Source organism: Triturus cristatus, chromosome 9 (genome assembly GCF_964204655.1).
Source record: "Triturus cristatus chromosome 9, aTriCri1.1, whole genome shotgun sequence".
Lineage (NCBI taxonomy): Eukaryota > Metazoa > Chordata > Amphibia > Caudata > Salamandridae > Triturus > Triturus cristatus.
The window spans coordinates 1038199988-1038219396 of NC_140592.1; the positions used below are offsets into that span (position 1 = coordinate 1038199988).

Consider the following 19409-nt stretch of genomic DNA (forward strand, 5'->3'; position numbering starts at 1 on the left):
ATCTACTGAACAGATTTACACCAAACCTACAAAAGGCACTTCCTTGACCTAGGGACTACCTCTCTGCCAAATTTCGAGTAATTCTGTTCAGCCGTTCGGGCTGTAGCTCGTTCTAAAGGTCCTATGGAAAAATGCATGGGAAAAACGAGTTTTGGGACCCCCCTTTTATCTCAGCCCCCGCTTGACGGATCCCCCCGAGACTTTCAGGGTAGGAGCGTAGCGTAGCGCCCCACCTATTTTGAGAAATTCGCGAGGATTCATCGACCGGCGCCAAAGTTATTCAAAATAGAATGTTGAGGTTTTCCTATGGAAAAGGGGTCCTAACTATAACTACCTACTGGCGACCGCCAGTAGGTAATATATATATATATATATATATATATTTTCCCACGTCGGTTCAGTTTCACCAAGGATTTTCAGCGCTCACCACGGGTGCGGCTCCCTGCGGCAGAACCACGCCACTCCAATATTTCACCACAATTCCTCACTTCGAAGAAAAACGGGACGCACTCCTGCAGTCTTCACAGCATACGTTATTTAATTATCACCATATTTTCATTTAACAGGTCAATAGCGGGTTTATCATTGCGCTTTTGACCTGTTAAATGAAAATATGGTGATAATTAAATAACGTATGCTGTGAAGACTGCAGGAGTGCATTCAGTTTTTGTTCGAAGTGAGGAGTTGTGGTGAAACACACACATACACATATTTACACACACACCCATCTATACATATACACACATATATCTATATATATATCTATAGCTCAGCCAGGTAGGAGCAGATTTTGAAGGAGATGGTGATAGAAATAAATACATTGCAGGTTCCAAAGACCTGGAATCAAGGGGCAATCAAAGGTCTAGATGATGTTCTGGGACTCAAAAATAAATGATCTAGTGGTCTCAGAAGTAACTACAGGCATGTACAACGTTGCTGCTCCTCTTCCCGATACCTCATTTAAGGTACGGAAGTCATCAACCGGCAATATTCTTACAAGAGAGGAGTCAGATAAAGTCAGTGAGTAGTCCCTGATGGAGGATCAGTCAGTAGTGCAAGATGAACCTGAAGGAGGCTGCTGCATTTCCTATAGGTACTGGTGGAGCCTGCCCTTTAACTTCAGTCTAAGGCGCTCTGGAGAACGAGATCTTTGAAATCTAGATCTACTGGGTTTTATCCTTTATCGTGGAGACTTCAGAGCAGACTCCAGAAGCACTTAAGGGACCATTGGTGACTGTTTGCTGTGGCGACCTTAAATGTAGAGGAGTAGCAGGTGGTGTTGAGAGGAAGACCTGTGTGGTGAAGGGGTAAGTGAAACTGACCACAGGTGTTACTTCTCTGGTGGGTGTGTGGACCTTAGAGTACTCAGTCTGAAGAATGTAGTTCTCTTCCTTTTAGGGCAACAGAACCAGTCCAATGATGGCCTCTGAGAAGCAGAAGATGGTCTTGATATTGATGGAGGTTCTTCTACGTGTCAACATTCATGAAGGTGGCTTTGACATTGACCTACTGTGTCTTTGATGTCATGGATGTACCAGGTTTCGTTGGTGAACATGTTTGCATACTACCTGTTCTTTATATTCAAGGCCTCGACGTCGAGTGGGAATGCAGTATTGTTGCTTTCCTTCTATGCTCTTTAGCTCTACCTCTTGGGTTGGTCCTTGAGCATGTGAAAGACACAGAAGTAGATGGCAAACCTTCTCTTTGCCGCTCATGCCATCCTGCAGCTGCTTCCTGAAGTCTCCCCTGCAGATAGTGCAGCTGATCTATTCTTCAGGGTCCTCCTGGACATTTTGTGACAATGTCTGCAGTCTTTAGGACAGCGATTCTTTAGAAGGTATACTATACAGAGGTCCTGGGGATCTGGCTGGGCTTTTATTACTCCCATAGGCAGTGCACATCAAAAAAAGTGAAGGCATTCTTACTGGAAAAAGAAGATTTCAGTTAGAAAACAGGTGAAACATCTCTCTGGACCCAATGGAGATCAAGTGGATTGGTTTAAACCAAATAAAAAAAAAAATTAAATAGAAAAAGGCAAAAAAGGCTGAGTTCACTGCTCCAGGATCCTGCTGCCAGAAGCCCAAAAAAGTAAGTGACGTGTCACCTCTGCGGCATGATGTGACACAAGAGCACAGGTGAGGCCTTTAAAGGCACAGGCGAACACTGCGCTGTATTCCCTTTATTTTTCCTTTTTCGAAGAGGTTATTGGGTGATATTTTAGTCACTTTAGGTGTAGCGACTATTTTCATTAAGATTTATATTTTTTTTTTAAAAAGGAAAGCATAGAATATGGCAATTTCTAGCCTTCCTTAGGCTGCAAGCCAACTCGTTTATTTATAAATATTTGCAATTCTTTCTTACCCTTTCTCAATTCTTTTATTTCATTTTTTCTTTTTCTCCATGTACTTTTTCTTTCCTTCCCTCTTGATTTATCTCCTATTTTTGTTCCATCTTTCTTTGCTGCTTGTTCTCTTCTTCCCTTCTGCTCCTCCTTTATTTCAGTCTTATTTCTCGGTCTCCATCTTTCCTCTTAGCATTCTTTCTCTCTATTTAGTTATTACACTTTTTACTATTTTCTTCCTCCACTACTGTCCTTTTCTCCAGGACTCTTTCAGTTTCTTTCTTGTTTTCTTTCTTTATCTTTTTCTCATTTTTCCTTTCCATCATTTTCTAGTTACTTATCTCTTGCTTTTCTGTTTCTCTGCTGAGCTCTTCCTTCTTTTTTCCAATTCTTTCTTGGTCATTTTTGCATCTCCTTTCATTCATTCAGTTCACAATTTGTTTTCTTCCTTGTTTTTCATTTTTCTTCCTTCACCTCCTTTATCATTCTCTCCTTTCAGTCCCTCTTTTCTCTCCATTTTCTATCACTCTTGCCTTTTTTCTCTCATTCCGTCATTCTATTCTTTCTTTCTTTCTTCTACTTCTCTCTGCCTCTCCTTTTCTCTCACATTCTGCCTTTCTCTCTTGTGTTGTCTCAAGAGCAAAGGGACAAAACTGATCCATAGACTAAACCTTTTGCATTAGAGCTCCTGTGCCAGTAATGATGTATGCTCCCTGTAGCAGAATTGGGGTTCTCTAGGAGCAGTGTTTGTTATTTGGCCTCTGTGTACATTTATCAAATATTTTCAGGGATCAAAAAGGAGATCCAACTATACCAAAGGTTGGAGACGCCCTGCTTTATACCTTAACCATGCGTTAAGATATATGGAGCAAGTGGCTGCCCTTTTCAGCTTAGATCTTCATTTGTTATACTTGACAAAAAACAGTGCTTTTATTTTAATTAAGAATAAAACGCAATCTATTGTGTTGTATCTTTTTCATTCTGGCACAGAACTTGTACAAGGTTAATTTGCTAGCAGATTTCTTGTGGAAATGAAGCAAAGAATAGAAAAATGATTCTCTTGCTATTGCAATGTGAGCAGCAGAAAATGACAATTTTGCACACGCAAATGTACCTCTTTGCCTGCACATAAATTAAGCTAAACGTTTCATGCTAACAGAGGAATTACTTAAGCCTAGCACATTTATGAAATCTCCCTTACGTTTTGTGTAAAAAATAAAAAACTTAACTTGCATCACATCTTGTGACACATTTTTAATACCATCAAACATACATAAAAATCATGTTCCCCATAGGACAATGTCAAGGTTGCCCCTCCTTTTGTTTCCTCCACTTAACCCCATAAATCATTTAACGACAGCCATATGTGACTCACGACAGAAGTTTGGGAACGGGATGTGAACTAATCTGTATTCCAAGGACGTTTCGTGCTGATAATTATAGTAGTTTTAATAGACACCTCTCACAATTTACAAAATGTTAATGTAAATCTGAAGGCTCACTGTGGTGCTACTATGTGTGATCCAGTCACACAAGGGCTATTGAACATCTGAGTTGCACCTTTAAACCTGTATGGGCCTGTTTAGAGCTTGAACACGGATGTAGAGCCAAGAATGAGAAACTTAAATGAATAAGTATTTTAAGTTTGTTGAATTGCTGTACACGTTTACTAATGGTGTTTGGAAGCACAGGTGCAAAAACGATACTTTTTTTGTACAAAAAGCAAATCAATATAATTTGCATGAGATGCCAACACTTACATGAACTCAAACTACTGAACCTCAAATCATAAATGCAAGAGACTGTACTAAATAAAAGGTTTTCCTTTTATTTCAAATTAAATGCATTAATAGCCTTTAAACCAGAATACAACAGCATACAGGTAGCACCTTGAAGGCTAGGTCTGGTGATATGACACCAATTTTAGTGCTTTTTTTGCATGATTATGGTCAGTTACAACTGTTATATCTAGTATTTCACAGAGATAATACTTTATTTGAATAGAACATCATTTGTCTTCAACAAATTGATAAACAAGTTAAAAGGTTAAGGTACTTGATGCCGACTGCATGGTAATTATGACCACCACTTCTTTAATAAACAGGTGCACAATTCATTAAAAATAGCAAGTTAATTGATGCAGAGACTTCAGATCCCTATATCATTATAGCTGGATTGTTAGGCACTTTAAAAAAACTGTACATTTGTATAAAAGTTGTGTTTTTTACATTAGTTACACAAACATGTATACTTCATAGACTTACTTCATCATTTAACACACAAGTTGCATATCCGAGGAGACACAGAACTATGCTGGTGAATACTAAAATGTTTTAATACTATATGGTGTAAAAATAAGAGAAACATACATGAAAAGAAATGCTAAACAAATAGATAAAATATGCTTATACAAGGCGGCAATAAAACCAAGCACTGTGTAGTATACCTTCTAAGCAACTGTGACAGCTTAAGTAGTGTAGTACTATCGAAGGCAAGAGGCTTCAAAACACAAGATCAAATTTACAACATTAATAAAAACATGCCTTAAACATGATAAATAAACTTCATATATAAAGCCCTGAAAAGTCATAATAAATGGCTTAGATCGCTTATGATTTGGCTAGCTTGAGGACATTATTCAGATGTCCAGTCTGTTGGTCCTGTGAGATGGTCAAAACAGAACTTGCAACAAATCATTAAAACATTTTAAATGAAGTGCTCATTAGTGCACATACTGTACATTCGGTAGAATTAACGGATCTTGTTAGGCAAAACGTTCCATGATTGGATATGTCAAGCTTACATTATTAAGCAGCGTACTTCAATAAAATAATGGAAAACATAATGGTTGCAGCTTACAGCCAACCACTAGTAAGTTTGTAAAACATCTCTTCATCTAAGCTTTCGTTCTGGTCTTTGGCGCGTGTCGACAAGAAGATGTAGCCACCAATGAATTCATGAACCACTTTGCAATCCACTTCGGTACATATGAAAGAAAGTCTCATTTCATCCGCAAACTCCACGGTAACCTGGGCAAGAAATAATGCTTTAGTTGAAAAACAGTAGAGCTAAATTATTACAAACAAATCTCAAAATGCAGTGTACCTCTATGTCCAAGGTAATTTGAAATAAAAATGCTGCCAAACACATTTTAATTTCAGTCCTCTACACATTTTAAAGTTATGCTTTATCAATTTTTTGAAGAGGGTAGGATGGAGAGGATGTTAACAAACCTAAAATCTACTGTTCAGTTCATCGTCTCCATTGTCCACGCACTGATGTTTATACACCAAACAGTACCATCGTGCAACAGTGAGTGAGAGGACATTTTATTTTACAAATATTCAAGGACTTCCCAATAAAACCAGACTGTACTGTTTAGTATACATACACAAATTAATTGAGGTAACAGAACACTGCTGGGCCCTCTCGGATAAATTCTTCAGCAACATTGTGTCAGAGGGCTATGCACTGACTGAAGAATTACATTCTGTAGAAAACTAATTTCCTATTCAATCCAGACCAGTCAAATATGCAAAGAGTGCACCTTAAGTGGCCTTTGTAAGGTGTCTTAACGCCGTTAGGCTGTGTACGGGTCAGCTAGTCTCCAGCTGCAGTCCTCGCGTAGGAAATAAACACCCACATGCCTTCTAAAATCCGTACCTGGGCCCAGGAGATATCGTGAGACTATCGTACCAGAATGGATACTTTTTCATCCTCATGCTTGAGAAATACTCACAGAACACAGCCCTGAGGTAGTCCTAGGGCGACGCACCCACTGATGATACACAGATTGGCTGGCAGAAGTCGAATAAAAAGAAAAGATTGATGAATATAAGAAAATTGTGTTTATAGGACAATGTGGGTGCTAGTAGACTTATGTTCATGTTTTGTTTTCTTATTGGGATGCAGGGTTGACATCATCTCTCCTTTAGCACCACATTAATATAACATGCTAGAATAACTATGTGCAAGGTGTCGTAAAGCACCATATCAGCTTAATGTCCCCTATGTGGTAATTTGATGCATCTTTAAGTTTTGTATCTCATTTGAATCAGTTTTTTTTATAACACTTCTAGAGGGGAGGTGGAAGTTCCATATTAGTCTAGTCAAATTAGTTCAAAAAATGGGCTAACCTAGAACTAATTGCAATACAATTTCTGTGAGTGGATTGTTAATGAATTTTTTCCGTAGAAAACTATGGTGAAAAGTATACCACTCTATCATGACGCGTTAATCCAATATGGTGGATTTTTCAAAATGGTTGCCCATTATTTGAGTTATAGGGTATTACTGTTTATATGCCCATGGGTGGCATCATTGTATATGTTTTTAGGGACGGGAAAGTCAAAACCAACATCAAAAATTGTTTGATGACCATAATATCAAATTGGGATTAATACAATAAACGACGATAATTATATGTTAATATGCCAAACATAGTTTTGACATTTTTTTAACATCATTTGAAAAGGATAAACAAATTTCAACTAGATAATATAGCACTTCTCAATATGACACTGACAAATGAAAATTGTTAAAGAGAAATTCAAACAGCACTCATCAGTATAAGAATAGTATGATTTCAATCATCATCCATGTCCACTTCCATGGAATTGCAACAGCTTATTCCTCGACAATCCGTGCACACATCTGTGCACACTATTCCCTGTCTTTTGCATATACATTGCAGAGTCGCACATTGACTCTTGCTACAGCCACATTTCACAAATTTTAATAAATGATCTGGTGCTTGACTCATTCTAATGGGAGCCAATCTTCCATCTTTCACTTCAAATCCCCACTGTAATGGATCCATATGAATACCCATCCACTGCTGCACCTGATGATATACTCTGAGTAAATGAAATTTTCAGGCATCCTCTGTAGGAGGCAAGACTTCTGGTTTCACATGTATTGTTGATTTTGTTGCCTTTGAAGTGAAAGTTCGTAGTCTCATAGCATGTAGTGTGCTGTCTCCTGTTATTCCTCCATACAACTGTATAATAGCATTAAGACCAGCATTTTCAATTTCTTCTGTTGATTTTTGTGAAGTTTGTAATACGGCAGCACTTTCCTTGAAGCTGCCTGATTTTCTTAGCAACTTTTTTTTCAGACAGTGGGAGAAGCAGGAGGCAAGATGGCCGCCGTAGCTCTGTAGGTGCAAGTCGCTCCTCTGTCTCTCTCCTATCCTAGGATGTCAAGAGGCCTGTGAGGATTGGGATGTGGTTCCTCTGTGGGCTTTTATCTAACATCTTGCCAGCAGATGCAAGACTAGGCTTACTCTGGAGAACTGCAACTGGTGTGAGGAGAATTTTGTCTTGCTGCTGGAGACGTGCACTCAATAGTGATAAAGTACCATTTGGGATGTCGCAGAGAAGTAAGCTGGACAGAGACAAGAATGGAGACAAGAACAGAGGCACGGATGGTCTCTGGTAAGAAAATTGTTTAACGTTATGTTGTTAGCCCAGAAGGGGGAGTCTGTTCCAGAATCATGGGGCGGCGCAGATATCATCGTAATACCGAAGAAGGGTAAACCTGTAGATCTTCCGGGGTCTTACCGCCCCATTACTCTAATGAATGCAGATGCCAAGGTGTTCTCCAAAATTTTGGCGAAAAGGTTGTCTAGGGTAGTCGAATCATTGGTAACCCCTTCTCAGCATGGATTTATCCCGGGTAAGGGAACAACTCAACATGTTAGGCAAGTAATTACGGCATTTGATGCGGCAGGCACTCTAGGAGACCCTATGGCAGCTCTGTTCCTGGATGCTGAGAAAGCATTCGATAGGGTCTCCTGGAGGTACCTATGGGAAGTTTTGAGATGGTATGGTATAGGGGTAGGATTTATTAAGGCACTGCAGACCCTATATATAAATCCGACGGCCAAGATAAAGGTCAATAGAGGACAATCATCCGCAGTCAAGATCCAGAGAGGAACAAGGCAGGGATGCCCTTCTTCCCCTCTCCTCTTTGCCTTATACCTTGACCCCTACATACGTAAGTTAGAAAGTAATGCTCAGATTCCACCACTAGTTTTAAATGGTTGCAGATTTAAGACATTAGCATATGCTGACGATGTGGCTATTCTAACTGCAAAACCCTCAGAAGCTATCAGGGTAATTGAAGAAGAAGCTGCGCGGTTTGGCCAGTTCTCAGGATACAGCCTGAATAATGGTAAAACTCAGATAGTAAAAAATCAGTGGGCAATATGTAATGACGGCAGAGTGGTGGGATCGGCAACTTATCTAGGGGTGCAAATTACAGCAGAAATAGATAAGATCGTAAAAAACAATATGACACCACTAATAGCTCTAGTCAAAAAGGATCTGGAAAAAATGAATAATCTACACCTCTCACTGGTAGGCTGTACAAACATCATTAAGATGTTGGTTTTACCTAAATTTCTATACTTTTTCAGGTCTATACCCCTGCTGTTTGAAGCCAGTTGGTTTAATGGCTTAGAGTCTATATGCAATAGGTTCATCTGGGCACACGGCAAAACTCGAAGGGCCTATAGGTTCATGACATTATCTAGGGAAAAGGGGGCACCTGATTTTCGACTACTATATGGCAACTGTCTTACAATATATACAAGGTTTAATAGGGGGGAATACTGATGATGTAAGAATGTATAACATGTCTACTGGGGTGTACGCTGTTGTGTTAGGGGCAAATTCTTACAACTGTTTTTTAAAATGTACAGATTTTAGTTATTTCAAGAGAACTAGGTTTAAAACTGTTAAGGCAGCAGTTACGGTATGGAATGCTTTTTCAAAGAAAGTGAAGATGGGGAGGTATAATAGATATGTGTCCTTAATTAATAACAGATCGCTCCCACCGGAAATATTTGATGATCAGATAATGGCAGAATGGGCAGTGAGGGGGGTTACGCAAGGAGGAGATTTGCTCTCCCAGGATGGTTTCAAGCAATTCTCGGACTTGAGAACTACATATGGTTTAGACAATAGGGTTTTTTTTTTTAAAAATATTTGCAGATTAGAAGCTTCTTTAAAAACAAAACGGGAGGCCCTGCAGGCTTTAATAAAATAGAAATAACGGAGAAAATTAAGCTGATGGGTGATTGCTCAATAAGGTCATTTTATGCAGCCCTGCTGAAAGAAACCCAGGATGATCTGGAGAAATTTAGCATGAAATGGGCAGATAAAATAGGAGTTGAATGCAACCGGTTTCCCGAATCTCTGAATTTAGGACGCACAATATTAAGTGCAGCCCCTCTGCAGTCTCAACACTACAAAACACTATATTTTCTATATTTTACCCCGGCAAGGATAGCAAAATGGGGTGGGATTACAGGAATTAACTGCCCTCGCTGTGATGCGTTATATTTGCTACATGCCCCCAGTTACAAACACTGATTAAAGAGATAGAGGGGTTTTTAGCAAGATCTCTTGGTATAGTGATCTCGTTAGCACCATCCTGGATCATGTTAGGAGTGGCTGAAGGGGAGCAAGAGCAGTATGCAGAATTTTTGTTTGTGATAATGGCTGTCTATAGATTGATGATAGCTAAGGCTTGGTTAGACAAAAAACCCCCAAAATTCCAAACGTGGTTAGCAAATACGTTGTATGCATATAATATGGAGCAAAATATCTATGCTCGGAAAGGGAGGAGAGGAAGAAGCTTGGGGAGAAGGATTTGGGAGCCAATAAGTAAGTGGAAGGAGAAGCAAAGTAAGGATGAACAGGGGGGGGGGGGATGGGAAGAATCTGAGCCTTCTTTACTCTTTGTATTGTCTCAATGTTTAATCAAGGTTTTCTTATTGTTTAAATAAGGTGATAAAAATAACAGAAATCAAGGAGAATATTGTAAACTGTTCAATGTAAGAGATACTGTACTTACTTTTGTTGAGAGAAAAATAAAAAAATGTAAAAAAAAAAAAAAAAAAAAAAAAAAAAAACAGACCAGCATTTTCAATTTCTTCTGTTGATTTTTGTGAAGTTTGTAATACGGCAGCACTTTCTTTGAAGCTGCCTGATTTTCTTAGCAACTTTATGGAGTCACGTTTTCCTAATCCAAATGGTTTGGAGGTGGTATCACATCCTAATACGGCGTGAGCAAATAAGATGTGAGAGCAGACGTCATTACCTAAAGCTTTTGCTAATTTCCTAATATCATACACAGTTATGTTTTTGGAAGATTTCTTAGGTTCTGGGCAAAGGAAAATATCAAATTGGTTTTCTTGACAATGATGGAGTAGTATGAGAAGATCGGTGTCCTCGCCAACAATGGCTGTAGGATGAGTTTTGGCCGACTCAATAGCCTCCAAAACGACCATGAAGTCTGCATCACTATGAGCTGGCTTTGTTTTACACCCAGCTTCTTGTAACTTTTGCGATAATTGATCAATGAAGGCTTGTTTATTTTCATTATTACTCAGAAATAATTGTTTCTGGATGGCGATTGAGGTAGAAGTTATGAAATTTACTTTAGGTCCTACAATACCTCTGTTTCTTTTTAGATGGGCTTCTGATTTTGTAGAAAACGTATCTCCATATCCGTCGAATACTATTATTGCCTGGCCATACTTTGTGAGCACATCTCTCATAGGCACAAAGCAGCTCATGGAATGTCTGATTCGGACTCCAAGGAAGGCGATGTAGTAACCACCCACCATCAATGACGAACTGCATATTTTCGGGCATGTTAGGAACGGCTGGTACTTGCTCTTTAATATAATTGGCAAGCTGCGACTTCCCAGATTCCCTCACAAGTCCATGCTTATTGAATAAACTAACTGGGTATGAGCAAAGCTCGTAACAAAACACCTCCTGCAAATCCACGCCACTAGTCTGAGCACAAAGCAACAAGCGCTGAAACAATAGTTCAGGATCCATAACAAAGGTTTCTTCTTTCAATTTAACAGATTGAACTGATTTCATTACCTTCACCTGGTTGCTTTTTCCGAAAGAGAACTCAGACTCTTTTGTCCGTCATCTCATTAAGAATTCTATTTTCAATTTCTTCTGCAAGTTCAGGATTAACATCACTGCCATAAGTAACACCCGTGACAATGTTACGCAGGTTGCGGTCTCGCTCAAAAACATGGAGCTGTTCTACATATACCAGTACTTTCTGTGTAGCTCCTTTATCGCGTTCAATTCTTGAACTGGTCCTAGTAACATGTTGCTCACTTGCTGCATGCTTCACTGAAGCAAAGTCCTGCATGCGTTCATTCAAATGAGCGCAAATAGGGCGTGACATAACCCAGACAAGCTGCTGCTGTTCTGTCATACCTTTTCCATGGGTCATTCCGCCGAATCCTTTTATATTCTTCATTAGAAGTTGTTCAATTACCAAATCAGTGGAAAGGCCACCCCAAAACCTGTCACTTCTTCGGACAACATGCAGACCATTTGTAAATGCCGCGTATACATCAGGAGCTTCAAATTCAAGCTCAACCATTCTCTCATAATACAGTCGTGCAGAACTGGCATATAAATTATGGCCACATGCTGCAAAAAAAGGTAGCATCTTCTTTACCATTGCAAGATGCCAATTTCCTGTTCTTTCAGCTTTTAAGAATTGTTTCAGGATGTTGACCATTTCCAAATATTGCAACCAAAGTCGAGGAATCCTGTAAAATTTAAGTTCATCTTTGGCCTTCAGCAGTTTGGTTTCAATTTCGACAACAGCATTATGTGCAACATCCTCAACGGAAAGCTCCCCATTAAGAAGATTATTAAACAATGATCTAGCTGCCTGTAAATCGTCGTTATCATCTAGGGCTTGTGTTGCTAAAATAGTGTTGAAAACTGATGAAACAATAAGATGACCACAAATCGCTCTTGCAATAGCTTTACCAGAAAGCATGTGCTTTACAGCATTTCCTGCATATATGATCTCAAGTATATCAACCAAGCCTGCTCCACTCATCAAAAAACCGATGCATCCAAGAAAACTCATGATTGTGTGCAGGCCTCCTAGTCTCAGGATGACCTTCTTCAAAGGACTATCCTGTGATTCATTGGCTATGATGCTAAGTGCTTTGTGGAAAAGAGGCTGGTCGAATGTTATAATAGGGGTCTGGTTGTATCTCTTGGCATTGTCAGAAACAAAAAACAGTGTTGAGAGAATACACGTCTCATTTGTTGGATCCATGTTAATCATTGGCAGAAAGATAGAACAAAGTCCTGTGCACACGTATAAAGATAGTGGTTTTCGTGTAAAAACCAAAGATAGAAATTTATTTTTGCTGAAATTATGGACATCGACATCAGAAGCATCATAGATGGGGATTTAATATCAATCCAGATCAATACCAAGTGACCAAACCAGCCGACACGTGTTTCGTCACAACGTGGTACAATTGTGACTCTTCAGGGCTGTATGTGTGGCAAAATCATTGCAGATCGCGGTACCGGTGATAATTCCGACCCGGTATACGACATGGGTTGATCAAAATAGAACAGGCGGGGGAAAAAAAAAAAAAAAACTTCCCCTTCGTCCACAAGTTAAGGGACGTGAATGCAAATAGACGGGTGCGTCTGTAAGAAGCAATCTGCGTTCCAGAATCCTGGTAGTAGGATTCACGTAGTCCTGTCTGGGCTAGCAGAAAGATGACAGATGATACACCGGGATGGTTACCTTTATGCCATCCTGGAACACTGTTGCTGAGTAGATGTGAGATGTTCAATAAAATATCCAGGTTTGCAGATGGGTCACTGTACGCGATTTCCTTAATGGTATTATACTTTAAGAAACGCATCCCACTGGCATGTGAATGATATGTTTTTATTGGGATTTGCCCAACCTCCTCAGTTCTTCAAATGAAACTTAACGTTTCTTAATGACCGTTGAAAATTTTCCAGTTGGAGTCACAGTGGCAATAATGCCCATCCCATGAAAAGTACCATGGCCAGCTATTGTAATAATATTGTGATCAATATTATCAGCTGCATATTGAACGAATTTCGGAGGACTTTCAGAAGGTTCCACAAGGACAGGTATAGTATTTCCTCTTTCTGCTGCAGCTGAACGTTCAAAACGAAGAACTTCTGAATAGGAGCTGCAGAATCCCATATGATTTACTGCTTCAACTACAAATCTCAAGCTTGTGTTGTCATGTAATTGAACTGCCAGCCCTAACTGCAATGGTGCAACTAAGACTCGTGGGCGCACAGCTTGCATAATTGCCTCTCCTATAGAAGCTACTTTTCTCTCTGTTGGTTTAATCAGTAACAAAAACTGATAATAAGAGCCTTAACGAATCAGGAATATAGCTCACATTATAGTCAACACTACTCATGTTTTCAATGGGTGGATAGGTTTCTGGTTCTACAGGGAGGTCTTTAATATCATTTCTTATTATTTCAGCAGCTGCCATAAGGAGATTGTTTTGATCCTCTTCAACATCTTCATGGCTATGACTGTGGTACTCTTGCAATACATGAGCAGCTGTACTTTTAAAAGTAACATCAGCAGTCCCTGCAACTGTTCCTATGAAGATTTCATCTTCAAAATGCTCTTGAGTGTTTGTTTCACATACTTCGAACTGTATGGTTCGCCATCTTCTGGCAGTAATTCTCGCATTTTATTAACAAGTTCTTTAACAGTAGTTTGTTCTTCATCATTTGCCTCCATGTATTTAACTACTTGAAGAAAAGTTTCCTGGCGAACTGAGTCCTCTGGTCGACCTGAAGATATTGGAGGGTTATCAGTGAACTGCCCGGGAATGAATTTTCCAGTATAAAAATTGACGCAACACTGTTTGTGGTAGCATGCATCTACAGCATGTAAATCAGACACATTTTGGATACGTCTCTTAACTTTGTCTGCCCATTCATCATTGCGTTTGTTGCATTTTTGTAAAACTGATGATTTGAATTCAACTGTTCGTGCATTAAACCACGCATTTTTTTTCCTCTCCCTGAAGTATAAACAACTCAGTACCACAGAAAAAAATATTTTTTTCTAAAATCAAACGGGGTTTCACACGACCGTAGAACACGAGAAGTTGTGGGATCTAATTCTTTCTCCTGGAACGGAGTTTAAGTTAACAAAATGCACTCTACATTTCTTGTGAACTTTCTGCCCAACACAAACGTGAAACTTAGATATTTTTCTCTCCTTGCATGTTTTTGAATTCCAGTCACTCCTCCTTCAGGGAGTACAGATACATCGTCATCTTCTTGAAACGCCACATCACAAATGAAACATTTTTTTACGTCCATTTTCACTGTATCTCACAGCAACTCGCAAGAACACATAAATAAAACATTTTTGATTAACAAAAAAACAAAAAAGTTACATAACAAAACACAAACAATAGCAAACTTTTTATTTCAAAAGTAATTGTAATATTTACGTTCCTTCACACTTTGTCATATAAGTCAACAAAAAAATTATACAAACATATTCCGCCATTTGATATTATGGTCATCAGAAACAATTTTTGATGTTATTTTTGACTTTCCCGTCCCTAAAAACATATAAAATGATACCACACATGGGCATATAAACAGTTATACCCTATATCTCAAATATTGGGCAGCCATTTTGAATAATCCGCCATATTGGATTAACGCGTCATGATAGAGTGGTAGACTTTTCACCATCCTTTCCTACGGAAAAATTTCAATAACAATCCACTCACAAAAATTGTATTGCAATTAGTTCTAGGTTCCGCAACAAATTGACTAGTCTATATGTGAATCTAAAATAGCAAACTAGCTTAAAACCATCTGTTTGCAGCTGCTTGTGTCACAGATTGACACGCTGTGCACTATCCCGGCTTCTACTGTTGTACAAATTGTTTACTTCAAGATTCAAGTTTCTTTTTTGAGAATGATCCATGAGTACATGGCCAAAACTCAAGCACCAGCATACAGACTCCACCTTAGACTACTGTAGTATTTTTCCTCCATTGAATTGGTGTGTCAAATTGAGCTTTTAAAGTATGCAATGCTCTGTAATGTCAACTAATAGCTTTGCTTTATGTCAGTGGATGTGGCCGACAAATGTGAATCTACAGCACAAGATGCTAACAGTTGGTTACAGGTAAGTAACATTTTTTTTTTTTTACAGTTGTAGATCGTATCCTGCGCGCAGACTCAAAACCAGTGCCTCCAACTGAGCTGGAAGAAAGCAGTGGTAGGTCCAATTGTTTCCTTTCGCCAGTTGGTCACAGATGTGTCCATCCTTCTTAAATTAGAACAATGGGGGACCAATAACCAAGATTTGTTTACAACAAAAGCCAATTTCTTTTTCTGATAATCTTCCTAACCTCATCACAGTTAGAACTGAAAGTGGTAATGCAAGGGAACATCTCATTTTCTATTCTAACCTGTGGTGTGATAAAGCTGTCACAGTGGCAAAACGAAACTCCATTCCTTTCAGTTAATAAAACGTTGAAGTTAACCCCTATTAATTTCAGATTCTTGTAAAGTTTGCCAGCTTCTCTGAAATAGTATTTGTTCCACTTCCAATTTCAGTGAACACATAAAACTGTTCATATGTGATGCCATCACTGTGGGCTCTCGGATGATTGCTTCAGTATGAAAGGACGATATTCAGTTTTATTGGCTTCCAGTATAAGCTTGCGCCCAATTTATCATCGACCACTAGGAAACGTTTCTACTAGGGATACTAGTAAACTTTAGATGTCCATGTGCGTGGGTAAGCCAGGCTACAAACTTTCAGTCACTTAATTTCCACCCCTGATCAAAAATGTGTCATCTATATATAATTTACAGAGATGGCTACTGGTGAAGAACAAGTTACTTACCTTTGGTAACACCTTGTATGGTAGAGACTATCCACCCACAGATTCCTTATCTTAGAATTATCCCCAGGTGTCAGACCGGATTCTGATTTTTTCTTGTGAGCAGTAACCATGCGAGCTGGTAGGTGGCACCGTTCAGCTCCGCGTGGCATTGTCGCCTTTATAGGCACCACCCTAGCATACGGATGTTAGTTTCTTTTTGTGACTTTCCACGCCAGGAGTGCAGAGCCACAAAGAACACTAAGCACTAGTAGGAAAAACTAAGGCCCTGAAAGGGGAAAGCACAGTCCCTAGAAATCCATTCGCAGATTGGGGAGAATGGATGGGTTGGTAGATAGGAAATCTGCAGCCAGAGTCTCTACCTGATAATCCGTTACCGAAGGTAGGCAACTTGTTCATTTAACAGAGACTTCTAGCCACAGATTCTCTACCTAAGAATAGATACCCAAGCAATACCTCCCGAGAGGTGAGGTTGCAGACCAATTTCATTCGAAGATGTCCTGCAGGACCAAACAGGCAAAATGCCCATCTTGACCAATCTGACTGTCCAGGCAGTAGTGCTTGCTTTGTGAACGTGTGCAATGAGGCCCACGTTGCTGCCTGGCAGATGTCAAGAGCAGGAACTCCACGTGCTAATACAGTGGTCCCAGCTTTTGCTCTGGTGGAGTGAGCACACAAACCCTCTGGGGTTTACTTCTTAGCCAATGCGTACCAGATCTTAATACAGAGCAGGATCCATTTAGAGATGGTCCGTTTCTGCACAGCTCGTCCTTTCTTCGCTCTAACATATCTCACAAAGAGTTGGTCATCCGGTCGTTTGCAGTCAAGGTAGAATGACCACGCTCTTTATGGGTCAAGCCAGTGAAGTTGCTCCTTTTCTTTGGAGGGATGCCGCAGAGCGTAATAAGTAGGCAGCGTTATGGATTGGCCACCATGAAAAGGTGTGACCACTTTCAGTACAAAGGGAGCCCTCGTCCGAAGCACCAGTTTGTCTGGGTAGCTGTTCGGGTAAGGAGGCTTGGATAATAAAGCCTGAAGCTCACTGACCCTCTGTGCAGATGTTATAACCAAGAGAAAGGCTGTCTTGATGGTAAGGAGCCTAAGCGGCCAATTGTGCTAAGGCTCAAAGGGAGCGCACATAAGGAAAGTGAAGACAAGATTGAGGTCTCGCTGCGGCATTATGAAGGGAGAAGGTGGAAACAAATGCTGCAAACCTTTCAGAAATCTATTTACAGTAGAGGGATAGCTAGTCAGGCAACCACAAAAAAAAAAAAAATCTGAAATAGCACAGATAGCCCTTGAGAGTGCCCAGAGCACAGCCCTGCTGGGCGAGAGAAAGAATGAAAAGGAGAACCTGAGAAAGGGGGGCAGAAAAGGAATCAAATCGGTCTTTCTGTACACCATGCCACAATTTTTCCCCAGTGGCAGAGGTATACCATCTTGGTGGAACGGATGCCTGGCTGCCAAGATAACATTGAAGACTTCGGGAGGAAGGTCAAAAGTTGTTAACTGTCACAGGTCAAATTTCACCCAAGAAGGCGGAGAGTTGACAGGTTTCGGTGGAGGACCCTCCCCTGCTGCTATGACAAAATATCCTACCAAAATGGGTAGCCTGATCAAAGGACCAATGGCAATGCTCAGCAGCTCAGGATACCAGTCGGGGCCCATATCGTGGCCAGCCCAGAGCCACAAGGATGACTTGGGCCCGGTCATTCCTGATCTTTGGAACTCTCAACAGGAGTGGTATGGACGGCAAGGCGTATAGGAGGTTGGAGCTCTACTCAAGATGAAGACTCTGAGCTAGAACTGCATTGGAAACTCCAAAGTGCAGAACTGCTGACTGCGCGCTCTCTACTGCAGAAAACAGATCTAAACAAGGCTCTCCCCACTGCTGAAAGAGACCTTGCACCACCTCTGGATGGAGACGCCATTCATGATCTTTAGGCATCTTCGGCAGAGTTTATCCGCTTTTGCATTCAGAGACTGCCAGATGTTGAACCACCAGGGAAATGCTCTGACTTTCCAGCCAAGTCCAGAGACGCAGAGCCTCCTAACTAAGGGTCCACAACCCCACCCACCCAGTTTGCTGCAGTACCACATGGCAGTGGTGTTGTCCGTGAACACTTGCACTAGCCTTCCCTTGATGGGAGGGTAGAAAGGCTTTCAATGCCACTCGGGGCTCCAACAGGTTGATGTGGAGTCTGGATTCGGCCAGAGACCTCCGATTTCCAGCTCTCCCAGGTAGTCACCTCATCCCAAGAGTGATGCATTGGTCACTACTGTCAGATCTGGTTGGGGAAGGGAGAGAGGCTTCTGCTGACTCGATCTGTAAGCCACCACTGCTGGTCTTTTGCAGTTCCCACCAAGATCTGGACCATGTCAGAGATTACCCTGATGCTACGCCCACTGGAACTTCAGGTCCCACTGCAGAGCCCACATAAACTAGCAGGCATGTGTCACCAGTAGGATGCAGGAGACCACGAGGCCCAGCAGCCTCAGGGTCAGTCTCACCGAATTCCAGGCTAGAGGCTGAAATATGGGTATCACAGCCTAAATATCCTGGATTCGCTGTTCGGTATGATAAGCATGAAGCTGCACCGGGTCCAAAACAGTTCTGATGAAAGGGAGTCCGGTGTGACTTCATCTCATTGATAGTGAACCCCAGCAAATACAGGAGGTCCACTGTAGTGTGGAGATGGGAGAAAATAGCCCAGGGCGAGCCTACCTTCAGCAGCCAGTCGTTGATAGGTGAAAACTAGGACCCCGATCTCCACAGATGAGCCACAACCAGCACCATCCCCATCACTTTGGTGAACACTAGAGGGGTGCTGGTGAGGCCAAAGGGAAGCACACTGAATTGAAAAGGCTTGAGGTAACACCTGTGGGCAAGGCAGGACAGTGATTTGAAAGTATGTGTCCTGCAAGTCCAACACTACCATCCATTCTCCCAGGTCAAGGGCAGACGGGACCTGAGCTTGCATGAGCATTCTGAACAACTTCTCGAGGAAGAAATTAGGTGCATACAGGTCTAGGATAGGAGGAAGTCCTCCGTTCTTTTTTGGCACCAGAAAGTTGCAGGACGAACAATCACGACCCTCTTTTTGCATCAGCAACCTCTCAATGGCTCCCTTGACCAAGACAGCTGTCACTTTCTGGTGGAGACGAGATCGGTGATCCTCCATCAGATTGTCGCAGGTTTGTGGCACAGGGGTGTAGGTGTAGTCATAAAGGGGGAGGGAGTAGCCCATTCGGACGATCTCCAAAAACCACCTGCCCGATGTTATGGACCACCTGTGGGTTTGGTGATGTAGGGTTTGGTGGCTGATG

The 19409-nt window shown here is 40.9% G+C and overlaps 1 protein-coding gene across 4 annotated transcripts in view; it reads right to left on the minus strand.

Moving 5' to 3' along the window:
* Nucleotides 1-4149: 4149 nt before the first annotated feature.
* FERMT2 (FERM domain containing kindlin 2) overlaps nt 4150-19409 on the minus strand; it is a 601536-nt gene continuing 586276 nt past the window's right edge. For all 4 annotated transcript variants that reach the window (XM_085626843.1, XM_085626841.1, XM_085626844.1 and 1 more), the window contains one exon: nt 4150-5370. In XM_085626843.1, the coding sequence (XP_085482969.1) occupies nt 5197-5370 (174 nt within the window). In that variant the 3' untranslated portion in view covers nt 4150-5196. The remainder of the gene's footprint in view (nt 5371-19409) is intronic.